Raw genomic sequence first — 13,101 nt, forward strand, 5'->3', positions numbered from 1 at the left:
GATGTAGTTTCGAGGTCAGGTTTTTAACAGATTTTGACTCAGGTTTGAGCATTGGTCTTTCAGGTGCAACAGCACAATATATGTGTTTGCATGTTTTTCCAGGTGACTCATAATATTATTTTTCCATGTCTCTTTAAGGCACCGTGTTCATAGTCCTTATTCAAAGTAGGTTCAGAATTCAGCTCGGGTTCAGTCCTGCCATCACTTTCTGTGGAAGTTTCCATTACCCTCATGAATTCAGTTCTTCTCACTAAGGTTTCCATCCAATTGTTTCGGAAATTTCAATTGAATTCTCAGAAAATTTGTCGAGAGAAAATGCTAGCAACTGGCTGACACCTTTTAACCCTTGAACTGAACCACTAATCATTTCAACTTTTCCAAAGTTTGTTAAAACGTTTGTCTTATATTTGATTCTGCAGCGCTTCTTAAGTAGCAGCATTTCGTTGCTGTTTCCCTCATCATCATCAGCATTTATGTTTGTTTCCGATATGAAGACACACATACAAACCTGATCAAAATCTTAAGACCAGTTGAAAAATAGCTAGAATTTACCTTTTGCACATTTGGATCTTAATGAGGTTTTAAGTAGAGCTACAATATACAAAAGCAAGAAGGGGGAGTGAGACAAAAAGCACTTTGAAAAAGTAATTTATTGAAAACAACAAGTAAACTGAAATAGGCTGTTTATCAGCTGATCAAAAGTTTAAGACCATCGTTCAAAAAATTACAAAAAACTCTCCAAACCAGGACAAAAAATTTTCTCAGGAGGACTCAGTAATGAGTAGCTCCACCGTTCTTGTTAATCACTTCAAAAATTCGTTTGGGCATGCTTGATGCGAGTGTTTCCAGGAGGCTGGTGGGAACATTGCTCCAAGTGGTGAAGATGGCTTCACGAAGGGCATCAACTGTCTGGAACTGATGGCCATTTTTATAAACTTCCCTTGCCATCCATCCCCAAATGTTCTCTATGGGATTTAAATCAGGGGAACATGCGGGATGGTCCAAAAGAGTGATGTTATTCTCCCTGAAGAAGTCCTTCGTCAAGCGAGCATTGTGAACTGCAGCGTTGTCCTGTTGAAAAACCCAGCTGTTACCACACAGATGAGGGCCCTCAGTCCTGAGGGATGCCCGCTGCAACATCTGCACGTAACCAGCCGCCGTTTGACGACCCTGCACCACCTGAAGCTCCAGTGTTCCACTGAATGAAAAAGCACCCCAGATCATGATGGACCCCCCTCCACTGTGCCGGGTAGAAAACATCTCAGGTGGGATCTCCTTGTCATGCCAGTAACGTTGGAAGCCATCTGGACCGTCAAGGTTAAATTTTTTCTCATCAGAGAATAAAACTTTTTTTCCACCTTTCAATGTCCCATGTTTGATGCTCCCTGGCAAAGTCTAAACGGGCAGTTTTGTGGCGTTGTAGGAGACAAGGTCTTTGAATTCGTTTTTTGTTTTGAAACCCTTTTCCCGCAGATGCCGTCTGATGGTTATTGCGCTGCAGTCAGCACCAGTGAGGGCCTTAATTTGGGTCGAGGACCGCCCTGTGTCTTGACGGACAGTCAACTGGAACCTCCAGCTCAGTGCAGGTGTAATTTTTTTGGGTCTACCACTTGACTTTTTTGTTCCATAATGCTCAGGATCTGTCAAAAAATTTAGAATGACTGTCTTACTGCGTCCAACCTCAGCAGCAATGGCACGCTGCGAGAGGCCTTGCTTATGCAGCTCGACGATCCGACCACATTCAAGAAGAGAAAGCTTCTTAGCTTTAGCCATCAGGAGGGCATGACCGTGTGAATGTCCGACAGAAAATGAGAATTTTGAGCAGATTTTGGCTTTTATAGCCTGCAGTCTTAAACTTTTGATCAGCTGATAAACAGCCTATTTCAGTTTACTTGTTGTTTTCAATAAATTACTTTTTCAAAGTGCTTTTTGTCTCACTCCCCCTTCTTGCTTTTGTATATTGTAGCTCTACTTAAAACCTCATTAAGATCCAAATGTGCAAAAGGTAAATTCTAGCTATTTTTCAACTGGTCTTAAGATTTTGATCAGGTCTGTATAATCTTCCCCTGAACCTGTTTCCATTGCATTTACTTGTATTCACCTTTTATCAATACACCAACCACATACACAACCTTTAACACGCATATAAATGTTTTTGCAACATTTAAAGTCTCTTTCTCCTCCTGTGATTTTTCACTTGTTTTGTCTGAAGAAACAAAATGTGTCCTTCAAGTTTACAATACATGTGTAAGAAACAATACAATAAAACATAACTACAGTTTTTATTCTGATTTTTTCACATACCTGTTGATTTTATTCTGTCTTTTCTTGAGTTTAACTTTATAACAGATTGTTAAAACAGTTTTTCCCTGTCTTTTAAAGCCTTTCCAAACTAATAAATCTTCCCCGTCTTCAGTCTGTAAACCCAATGATGTTTCTCATACAATAGCTTCAGGCTTATTGGATCAGCCTTCAAAACATTACAATTACACAACAGTAGCAACAAAATAACACTGAACAGGATGATACTAAAACTCAGAGTAAGTTAATGTCCCATTTTATGTTTTTGCTTTTATTTTTTGATTATTTTATTCTGTTAATTTACTATAGTTTTCAAGGTGGTTTTCTTTTACTGCTGGAACAGTGTGTGTATCTGTGTGTGACTCACAGTTCCTCCAGGAAGTGAAGGTTGGAAAAATCTCCACTGGACAACACAGTCAGATTATTCATACTCAGATCACTGCAGACACACAAAGAGAGAGAGAAGAGATGGTTAAGGTCTCTCTGGCTTCACACCTGTTTTTCTTAACACAGCTTACACATTCATTTGTAAAACAAGTGTCTAGTTAAATAAAAATGCATAAAATATGTACACATGTAATATACATAGTGTTAAAACAGTGACAACCCCCCCCCCCCCCCCCCCCCCCCCCGCCGTGTAACAGCTTTTTAATCAGAAATGACATAAAACAACACCATGATGTAAAGATTCAATAATTAATATAAACAGAAACTGTAAGACTTATGAATAATTTAAAAAAGACAAGTTTCATAAAGAGACCACAGAGAATCTGGTTGACCACTCAACACACACTTAATGTGTAAAAACATAGAGTTTAACAAAGCGTCCAGTCAGGCAGCAGTGACACACACACACAGAGGACTTCATGCCTCCTTCAAGGAGCCGCTGAAAGAACAAGTCAACACACACCTGAGTGAGAAGCAAGACAGGAGTGGAAGTTACTGGAAAGACACACAAAACAAGAAATGAATGAATGAACTCCGCTTCCCTCCTCTGCTCTGATGGTTCCAGGATATTCCCCAACCTTTGCTGACCTCCTGCTATCATTTATGTTGGCTTTTAGGTGGAAAATAATCAAAAACACGTTGGATACAATGATGCAAAACATGCATACATGAATATAAATTAACATACATAGAGTAATATTTACCTATATCTACGTCTTAAAAGCAGAATTAACCCTGTACTGTTTCTTTGAGTCATTGTCTCTTCCACTACACAGGAGACCAGACAGACAGACGGACAGTAACTGGTAATATATCAACTGGACGAGAGGTTGACACTGCAGGTCATGTCCAGTGACTTTCTTTAGCCATGCCATCCTTACATATACTGTTTTACAAGGTGCATCATGCTCATTGTGCACCTCTGCATAACCTGTTGTTATATCACACTTTCCAGCATAAAGGCCTAGCATATGTCTCAATTTTTTGACTTGATGGGTTATATTTGGAAGTGATGAAAACTACTGTTGTGGACACAAAGTAGTTGAATATTCATGTAATGGTAAACAGAAACAGTTCTTGCAAGAATGCGCAAGAAATCACAATCATTATTGCAATATCAGTCTATGTGTTTATAGGGTGCAATTTAAAGATTCTGGGCGACATGATGGTGCAGTGGTTAGCACTCGTGCCTCACAGCAAGAAGGTCCTGGGTTCGATTCCAACACCAGTCAACGGGGGGTGGGATCTTTCTGTGTGGAGTTTGCATATTCTCCCTTTGTCTGCGTGGGTTCTCTCTGGGTACTCTGGCTTCCTCCCACCATCCAAAGACATGCACTGATAGGTTAATTGGTTAATCTAAATTGCCCATAGGTGTGAATGTGAGACTGACTGTTTGTCTCTATATGTCAGCCCTGCGATGAACCGGCGAAATGTCCAGGGTGTACCCCGCCTTCACCCCTGTGTGGCTGGGATAGGCTCCAAGCAACCCCCATGACCCTAATGAGGATAAAGCGGGTTCAGAAAATGAATGAATGAATGAATGAATTTAAAGATTCCATTTGGGAATGATTTAGGACCATATTAAAGCATCAAAAAGAAAGCCCAACCTGTGCTGGGTGATTTTTTGGCTGTACTGACACTGAGTAGAGAGAAGTACCACGTAAATCATACAATATCCACCAACCTCACTGAGTGTTAAGGCTCTAAAAATAGTGAAATACTTATTTGTAGAGTGTAACGAACATTTTGGCCTCTAGAGACACACTCAGCTCAAAAGGTAATTTCAGACAAGTCCAAACAAGGCGGTGTCACTGCTTCCTATTGGCTCGGAGGGACAGGGACAACATTTGTTTTCTATGTGTTTGTGTGCAGTTGTGACGTCCTTCGTCTTTTCTTCCCAGCCCTTATCTGAGTCTATTTTCTGCTCCATGATAACTATCAGTAGGTACCGTCTTTCCACTCAGGAGGGCTCCACTCTGAAAGGAAGCTAGACAGCCTGTCTCTGTCTCAGACAAAAAGACACAAACCCCTGCTCTCATCATTTGGGTAACACTCACTTTATTCCTGAAAAATGTAAAAGATCGAAGATATTTTCATGGTTAAACCAAGCAACAACAGTTCTTTTCTACCTCTAGCATTTCAAAAACTGATTTGTTCACTCGCTTAACTGAGTCATGTGGTTGTCTTTACAAAGAGCCCTTAAGACAAGGCAAATTTATTTATATAGCACCATTCATACACAAGGCAATTCAAAGTGCTTTACAAAGGCATCAAATTACATTAAAATCATGAAATATTAAATAAAAGGAAAGTGCAGAAAATATAAAAAATACAGAAGGAAATTAAACTTAACTTGACCATTTAGTTTGATACAACTGAACTCAAGTCGAGATACAAGATGCCACTCAGGAACTTTGTGTGTTAACATGTTAGTTCCAAAAACATCCAATCATGTATTAGTAGACTTCTGCAAAACTGTCTGATCATACATTCATCAGAAAATGCACATTATCATTTACATCTTACAGCCGAGGGATACCTTCAAGATTCTAGAGCCAAGATTTTTATTTCCCCTTTTGTGCACAAACAAATAATCCAGGCACATACTGTACAAATTCTTGTACTGGCATCTGTTGGAGTCAGATAAAAAATTTAAAAGCCAAAGAAAAAGCACCTAGCCTTAAACAGAATGTACTTAAAACACTGCAAAAGAACATTAAAAATAAAACATAAAAAACATAATAAAGAAGTGGTGCCAGGCACAACAAACCCTGCATGTACTGTAGCTTATTTTGGCATCGATCCAGCTGATGTCATCGTGTCTATGCGTGTGCTGATGTCAGCATAGACAAATCCCAGCCATAATAAGAAAATGGGAGGGAAAAAAAAAGATTTTAAAAATTCTTGAAAAAATTTAATTTTGACCTACTTTTCCCAAAATGTAATCACATCTATTCTAGGTTGCTGGCAATCTATAAACCCAATTTGGTATTAATTCAACCAATAGTTTTGCTGCTAGAGTGTAAACAAACAAACAAACAAACTGAACCAAAAACAATACCCCTCGCCTCCCCTTTGAGGTGGCAGGGTAATAAATCATGAACACTGCAACTGAGGTGTGAAAACTATAAAGAAGGAACTAGAACCTTACTGCTACCTGAAAGACAGATCTGTGTCATTGATGAAACATACACATAGAAAACATTTTCAGTGGTAACAGAAAATTATCACACATGTCAGAGAATTATTGCACTTGTCCTTCACTTCAGTACATGAATGCACCACCAGAAGGATTCACAAATCACCATTTTTACACAGTTCAAACTCCAACATGAAGCCCACAAACTCTAGTATGAGTGTGTTTTATTCTGTTGAGCTATTTTCAGTGTCTGTGCGCTGGAATAAACTGAAACCAATGAACCAATAGAAAGTCACAACAATTTATTTACACATTACAAACTCACTTGTAATAACTGTGAAATGACTGATGGTAATGTAAGCTGTAAATATACAGTTTACTGAGTTGATTAGCTATCAGAACCAATGGGATGTCCCCTTAGTGGGCAGCTTCTCATGGAACAGGAATCTAATTTCCCCACTTTCGTTGCAAACCAATTTCAGAGGTATTAATGGAAGTTCAATGTGGAGGATAATTATGTGCTTGCACAAAGCTTATGGTAACCTTTATGAAATAACTCCATCAATCAACTATCTTGTTGCCTTCACTGATGGCAAGACCTACAATGCAGGGATTTCTCTGTAGAGGTTTGGGTTCATTTTTTCTGTAAAAATCCCTACTCTCACTCCAAGGTTCTTCAATACATCTTATGTTTCTCTGTGCTACCATTAGATAATGCTGCATACATCTGCTAATGTTAAAAAATAGGACCAAGGGCATATTTAAAAACCTTAATTGACATTTGTTTAACCTTTCAAGGTCACTGAAGGTCAAATGTCAAGGCACCAAATGAAAGCCCATCTGTGACTTCCTATCTATTGCCAATAGAAATTAAATCAATATCTTCAACCATTTTCAAGTTATAACACTTTGAAATTTGTCCCATTATAAACCAATGGGGATTGTTACAATTTCAAAAATTCAGAAATCAATATTTCCCAATTCTTTGAACAAACTTGATAGACCTTACCCCAAAGATGTTCCACAACAAATATCAAGTCATCCTGACTGATGGTTTTGGAGAAGAAGATTCTTGAAAAATCATTTATGGACGGACGGACAGACGGACGGACACCAACTGATACCAATAGTTCATCGGACCTTTTGGGCCATTGGACTAAAAACAACCAGCTCACACAGCAACATAGATTCACACACCCACTTCACTGAATCTTTCTTATCAACTTCTAATATTATCAAAACAAGTAGTAAATTATCATTTTTGTTTGATATAAATAATATAGTCAGTGTTGTGGGAAACATTTTAGGAACTAATCCCCTGAACTCATTTTCCACTGGTGGAACAAGGGTCTATGTTTCTAAAAACTTATATTCCAGTCAATTATTCCTTTCTTGAAAGGTTGGGAGCTGAGTCTGTAGGATGGACATGTGGATTATTGATATGGAGGGTGGGACATCCATTAGTCTCATTGTTTATTAACAGAGACCGCATCTTATAGTTTAAAATCCTCAATTTAGCTTTAATTCAATATATTACCAACGTAAAACAACTCTTAAATTTGATGTTTAACTTTATGGGGACTAATTTTTTTTTCCTTCAAGAAAGCTGGTTCCCCTTAATCTAGGGACAGATTTATGTCACTATAACATAAGCAAGACTTGCACAGACACAGACACAGACACACACACACACACACACACACACACACACAGAGGGTGTGTCTGCACATTGAATAAACCGGTTGTTACGGAACTTTCCCAACACTCCATAAAGCCTGTTAATGTGTGTAAGTGTGTGTGAGGATATGTGTGTGCATGTATCTTAACAACATTGTCGACAGGTAGTCAAACACACACACAGGGTTTGTTTAGATTCCGTATAGCAGAATGCCCCTTTACTCTGACCAGACTAATAGTGTTACGGGTGATTGGCTTTTACTGCTAATAACACATACACACTCAGGTATATATTACACTGCTATAAAGCTTACTTTCATTAGTTAACAACCCAAACTTGCCTATATATTTATACTTATACAAGTCTGTTCAGACAGTGAGTTGTTCATTGCGCAGACTGAGGACTGTCTAATGTCTCTACATGTGGCCACATATTTTAACATAAACACATACCACAAAATACTGCATTTAAAGGGCATGTTTGTTCTTTATCACAAACACAATTTACAGAGATTAATGTGACCATCCCTGATGCATGAAATGACTTTACAAAGCCTTCATTAGAGGCATGGTACATAAAAACATAGCGTATATAATATATGTTTTAAAATAAATATATAAATTCATTCATTCATTCATTTTCTGAACCCGGTTTATCCTCACTGGGGTCATGGCTTGGAGTCTATCCCAGCTACCTATGGGCGAAGGCGGGGTACACCCTGGACATGTCGCCAATTCATCGCAGGGCTGACACAGAGACAAATGACCAATCACTCTCACATTCACACCTATGGGCAATTAAGATAAACCAATTAACCTATCAGTGCATGTCTTTGGATGATGGGAGGAAGCCGGAGTACCCGGAGAGAACCCACGCATGGGGAGAACATGCAAATTCCACAGGTCCCACCCCGTAAGTATATAAATGACTTTTTTAAATAAACTGAAGTGGAATACTATACTACACTTCAAAGTTATTTTTTGGATATCAGAAAACTTCACTGACGTAACCTACAGCCTTGGTCCACTGACATATTCAGAGTATGTGATTAAGTTTTCTTTGTGTCTTCAGAGATAAACAAAATTGTTGTAATGACATCTCGACCCCTTTTGACAATCAGTGCTGCACCTATGCCCCTGTTGGTCCCTGCTCCCCTTCCAGTATCACTATCCCCTCACCTCATCTGTTTTAACTTATCTGCCACATGACCATGAACTGAACCCGAAAGACCTGAAAAATAGAGGTCATCATTGCCACCAAAATTTCATACGCCAATCCTGATTGGACCTTGAAAATGAAGGTCAAGCCTGACACCCACAGAACTCATCCCAAGTTGCACCTAAATATCAAACATGAGGAAGATCAGATAATTTGGTGAAGAGTAATCGCATTGACACTGATGGACAGGCACGCAGACGGATGGACACCACAGTGTACAACAATACAGAAAAAAGGATTTTTATAAAAGTTCTGTAGTTCTGTTCGGTGACGTATTTTTAGGTTACTGGCAATTGTTATAAAATATTTAGGAGAAGTTTTTAAGGGTGGGACTTTCACACATAGTACATGTATTGTTAATCCCCCTGCCTTCAGTAAAGAGCAGCATCATGTGGTATTCAGGGAGTGACATAATGCAGCAGTGATAAGGACAATGGTGATGATGATGATGATGATGATGATGATGGTGATGGTGGATGTGGGGGCATTTGTGGCTGAACCCTAAACACAACATCCAGCACTGACTACACTTGTAGAAACATGATATTATGTGACATCAGGCAGTACATTATCATGTAACACAGTCTTTTTTGTCAGATTGAACAAAACAAACAGAACAAGAATATTTATAACTAAACAAAGTAAAAGGGTCAGTGTCTACAGGTTATAGAAGTCCTTTGTTACTGAATCTGCTCTGAACAAATAGAATTTCTAGGTGTAGTAGAGGCTGGAGGTTCGCTGCCCTCATACGTGCTGTTTGGAAATGATGAGGTCCTGTTGAACTTGTTGAGCTGTGCTTCCAGTGTGAGCTGGTTTGTTTCACAAGCTGAGTGTGAAGTGGTTGTGATGATAATTAGCACCCCCAAGTTTGAGGGCATGGCTCTTATCCAGAAATGGGTAGATTGCCTTTTCCAGGTTGGAGATTAAAGTTAGGTCAAGTGAGGGAATATGTAATTACTGGGGTCTTAGAATACAGAGTTGGAGAGTAACAAGCAGATTGGTGCAGTGAGTTTCCTCCACACTGTGCTCCAGGTACGTAATCCAGCAGAGTAGTCACTACACCTCCACATAAAGAGGAACTAGGACCAGGACACACTAAGATATTACAATTTGTAGTGGAGGATACCCTGCATCTCCCTGAATAAGTGGAGGAGAGGGAATTATGGGTATTTCTGCTTAGACTGCTGCCAACCACACCCAGGAGCCAGAAAACAGGCACAAAATGGACCAATGGATGCAGGTGTTTGCCATATTTCAACAGTAGTGAGTGGAAAAGCAAATGCAGAAGTTATTAACTCCTCAACTTTTCTTTGTTAATTTTAAAGTAGTGATGGGTCAATAACTACAGGATGATGTGATTTACAGATCTAAATTAAAAAACCTAATAACCTAACAGAAAAAAAGTCTTATTTTGATAGAGGAGGTTAAAAAACAAGGTGTATAAAAAAAGACGAATATATTAAGCATGTTGTGTGTTTTTTCCCTTTGGTAATGAGCTCGTTGAAGCTTTGTGTGCTGTCGTTTTTCCATCTCCTCGGGCTCAAACTGATGGATATCAGACGATTATTCAAATGTCCACGGCTGCAGAAAGACAAACTGAAGAAAGAAAGAAAAGAGAGTTGTGTAGTTTAAAGGCGTTGTGTGACAGCGAGGCCTCTCTGTTTTTGTCCTCTTTCACTCTTTCTTTCTGTCTTTCTTTCATTCTTTTGGGGGTGGGTCAGTGGGGGCCCCCCGGGGTGAACGAGCGCAGGGGGTTTATTCCCCGATGGTCCTGTCAGACTGAGCTGCCTCCTCCCAGAGAAAGAGACAAACAGCAGATCTGTACAGCTCTGTCTGTGTGACTAATAAAAACCTGCAACTGTTGAAGGTGGAGGGCAACAGCAGCAGAGTCTGTACGGGATCACTTCATTCATCCAATTATGTCTTTACTGTGAATATTACTATACACCCTGAATTACCCATGGGAGCATCTCTGAATTATCGACAGCAGGAGTTAGGCCACAAATAATGTTTTAAAAAATTATTTAAATTTTAAATTAAAAAAAATGTTTTCATTTAAATTTGTTTGTTTTTTTTATTGAAAGGCCATTGTTCGATTTCAAATCGAGGTATAAAGACATTATTTTAGCTCAAACATCCAACAAATAACTAACAACAAAATGATAATGAACAGGAAACAACTACAAAAATACAAATTATTAATATAAATAAATAAATATACATGTCTATAAGATTACCTATCCTAAAGAGAGTAAGAAGAAGGATAAACTTGTGAGTATAATCACAAGAACCTCAAATTAGCACCTTTTTGTTTGTTTGTTTGTTTGTTTACATCACGGGCAATGTCCTCACAACAAAAAACAATATAATCAACAACAAAAAAAATCTAAATATTTTCTGAGTTATAGTGAAGAACAACTACAAGTACTACATACATTTAAAAAAAACTGTATTGACAAACAAATAACATTTAAGCAAAGAATAGATTTATGACTCTCCCAAAACTTTGGGTCATGACTGTACACTGTTGTCACTGTTGCTTTTACCCTATGAACCCTCGTGGACCCTGAGGTCCTCTGGCACTGGCCTTATAACAGTTCCAAAAGCCAACACAAAAACCCATGGCGAGGCACCTTTTCAGCATTATGCACCTCGCCTTTGGAACACCCTGCCAGGGAACCTCAGGGCCGCAGAGAATGTAGAAATTTTTAAAACGAGGCTCAAGACCCACCTTTTTAATTTGGCTTTTAACTGATGTTTCTGTTTTATCTACTCAAAGGTTTTATAGTTATATTTAATATATATATATATATATATATATATATATATATATATATATATATATATATATATATATCTTAAGATTCTTTTAACCAGTGCTTCTGTTTTATCATTTTAATGTTTCATATTTTTATTATTTTCATATATGTCTTAAATTTAGCTTCTTTTAATCAGTTCTTTTATATCTTTTTAATGTTTCTTATTCTCTGGTGTTTCATCAGAGGGAGCCCTCCATGCCGGGGGCGGCTGCGGACTCCGGGTGCTGTGGCGCCTTCTCTCACTGGGGTCCGCTCCTTTCTGGTGGGTGGGGGTCCCAGTTGGCCCTCTCCCACTGGTTGGGATGCGGGGCTGTGTTGCTGGTGCCTAGTTGCCGGGGTCGGCGGCTGCCTCCTGGTGCGGATGGCTCCCTAAGACAGTGCCTCCTCTTTTACTTTTACTTTTTTGTTCTGGTCTACCCGTGGTCAGCCAGGCTTCTTAAGTATGTGTGAGCTTGTGGGTTTGCATATATATGTGTGTGTGTGTGTGTGTATGTGTGTGTGTGTGTGTGTGTGTGTGTGTGTGTGTGTGTGTGTGTGTGTGCGGGTGAGTGGGTGGGTGTGGGTGGGGGGCGGTACTGATTTTTAAACTGATATGTAAAGCACTTTGTGCTACAGTTTTTAATGTATGAAAAGTGCTATATAAATAAAGATTATTATTATTATTATTATTGTCAATAAAGTTGAAATAAAATATTTTGAACTCTTCTTGATTCTTCATAGATAAGGTGAAACTGGGACTATGTAATCCTTACACCTGGTCAAAGGTGATTGCTAATGTGTATAAATAGGAACAAAAAGAAGAATGTGTAAGCTTTATGGGTAACAGTGTACAACACCATTTATAGGCCAATTAATAAAATACTGGATAGAATTCCAAATTTTTCTGAATGTGAAGACTTTTGGAAACTTTTGATAAGATGTAAGTTCACATCAGCCTCAGAAATGGAAATGTAGTTAGAGGAAATATAACTTTAATTCATTCTTCAAAGTTCTTTAGAATGTCTCAGTAACATTTTTAATAAATGTAATAATTAATAATGAAATGTTTTTCAGTATACGTCTTATTCGAAGACAACTGTGTTTGCTGACTTTAAAAATGTTTTATTCTTCTATTCCATCACATAAGAGGTAATTTTGTTCCTACAATTTTACTTCTAGTGGAATATTTTATTTTGCTTTAGAAGAACTGTACAGTTCTGTTTTGGATTTTGGATTCACACATACCATCATCCTTTTTAAAATCTTCTAGATCTGCCACTGCTGGAGACTGTTTAAGAGTCACACATTATCCAGGATCAGATATATTTTCACTAAATGCCGTCCTGACCTCTCTCATGACCTCACAGGAGTGCCGGTAGTCCATTTACCTGTCGATGGTGTATGGAGCATGATGAACCGTGACACCCATAGTCAAAGCTTAATGATCTCTCACGCTTAAACAGCAGTCCAAACATCCGGGACAGGTAAGTGGACTACCTGTCTTCCACTGAGGTCATGAG

At 38.6% G+C, this 13,101-nt stretch overlaps 1 protein-coding gene across 2 annotated transcripts in view; it reads right to left on the reverse strand.

Annotated features, from left to right (window-relative positions):
- LOC115430684 (leucine-rich repeat-containing G-protein coupled receptor 5-like) overlaps positions 1-13,101 on the reverse strand; it is a 57,623-nt gene that overhangs the window by 34,859 nt on the left and 9,663 nt on the right. For both annotated transcript variants that reach the window (XM_030150834.1, XM_030150833.1), the window contains exon 2: positions 2,669-2,740. In XM_030150834.1, the coding sequence (XP_030006694.1) occupies positions 2,669-2,740 (72 nt within the window). The remainder of the gene's footprint in view (positions 1-2,668; positions 2,741-13,101) is intronic.

Source organism: Sphaeramia orbicularis, chromosome 12, assembly GCF_902148855.1.
Source record: "Sphaeramia orbicularis chromosome 12, fSphaOr1.1, whole genome shotgun sequence".
Taxonomy (NCBI): Eukaryota; Metazoa; Chordata; class Actinopteri; order Kurtiformes; family Apogonidae; genus Sphaeramia; species Sphaeramia orbicularis.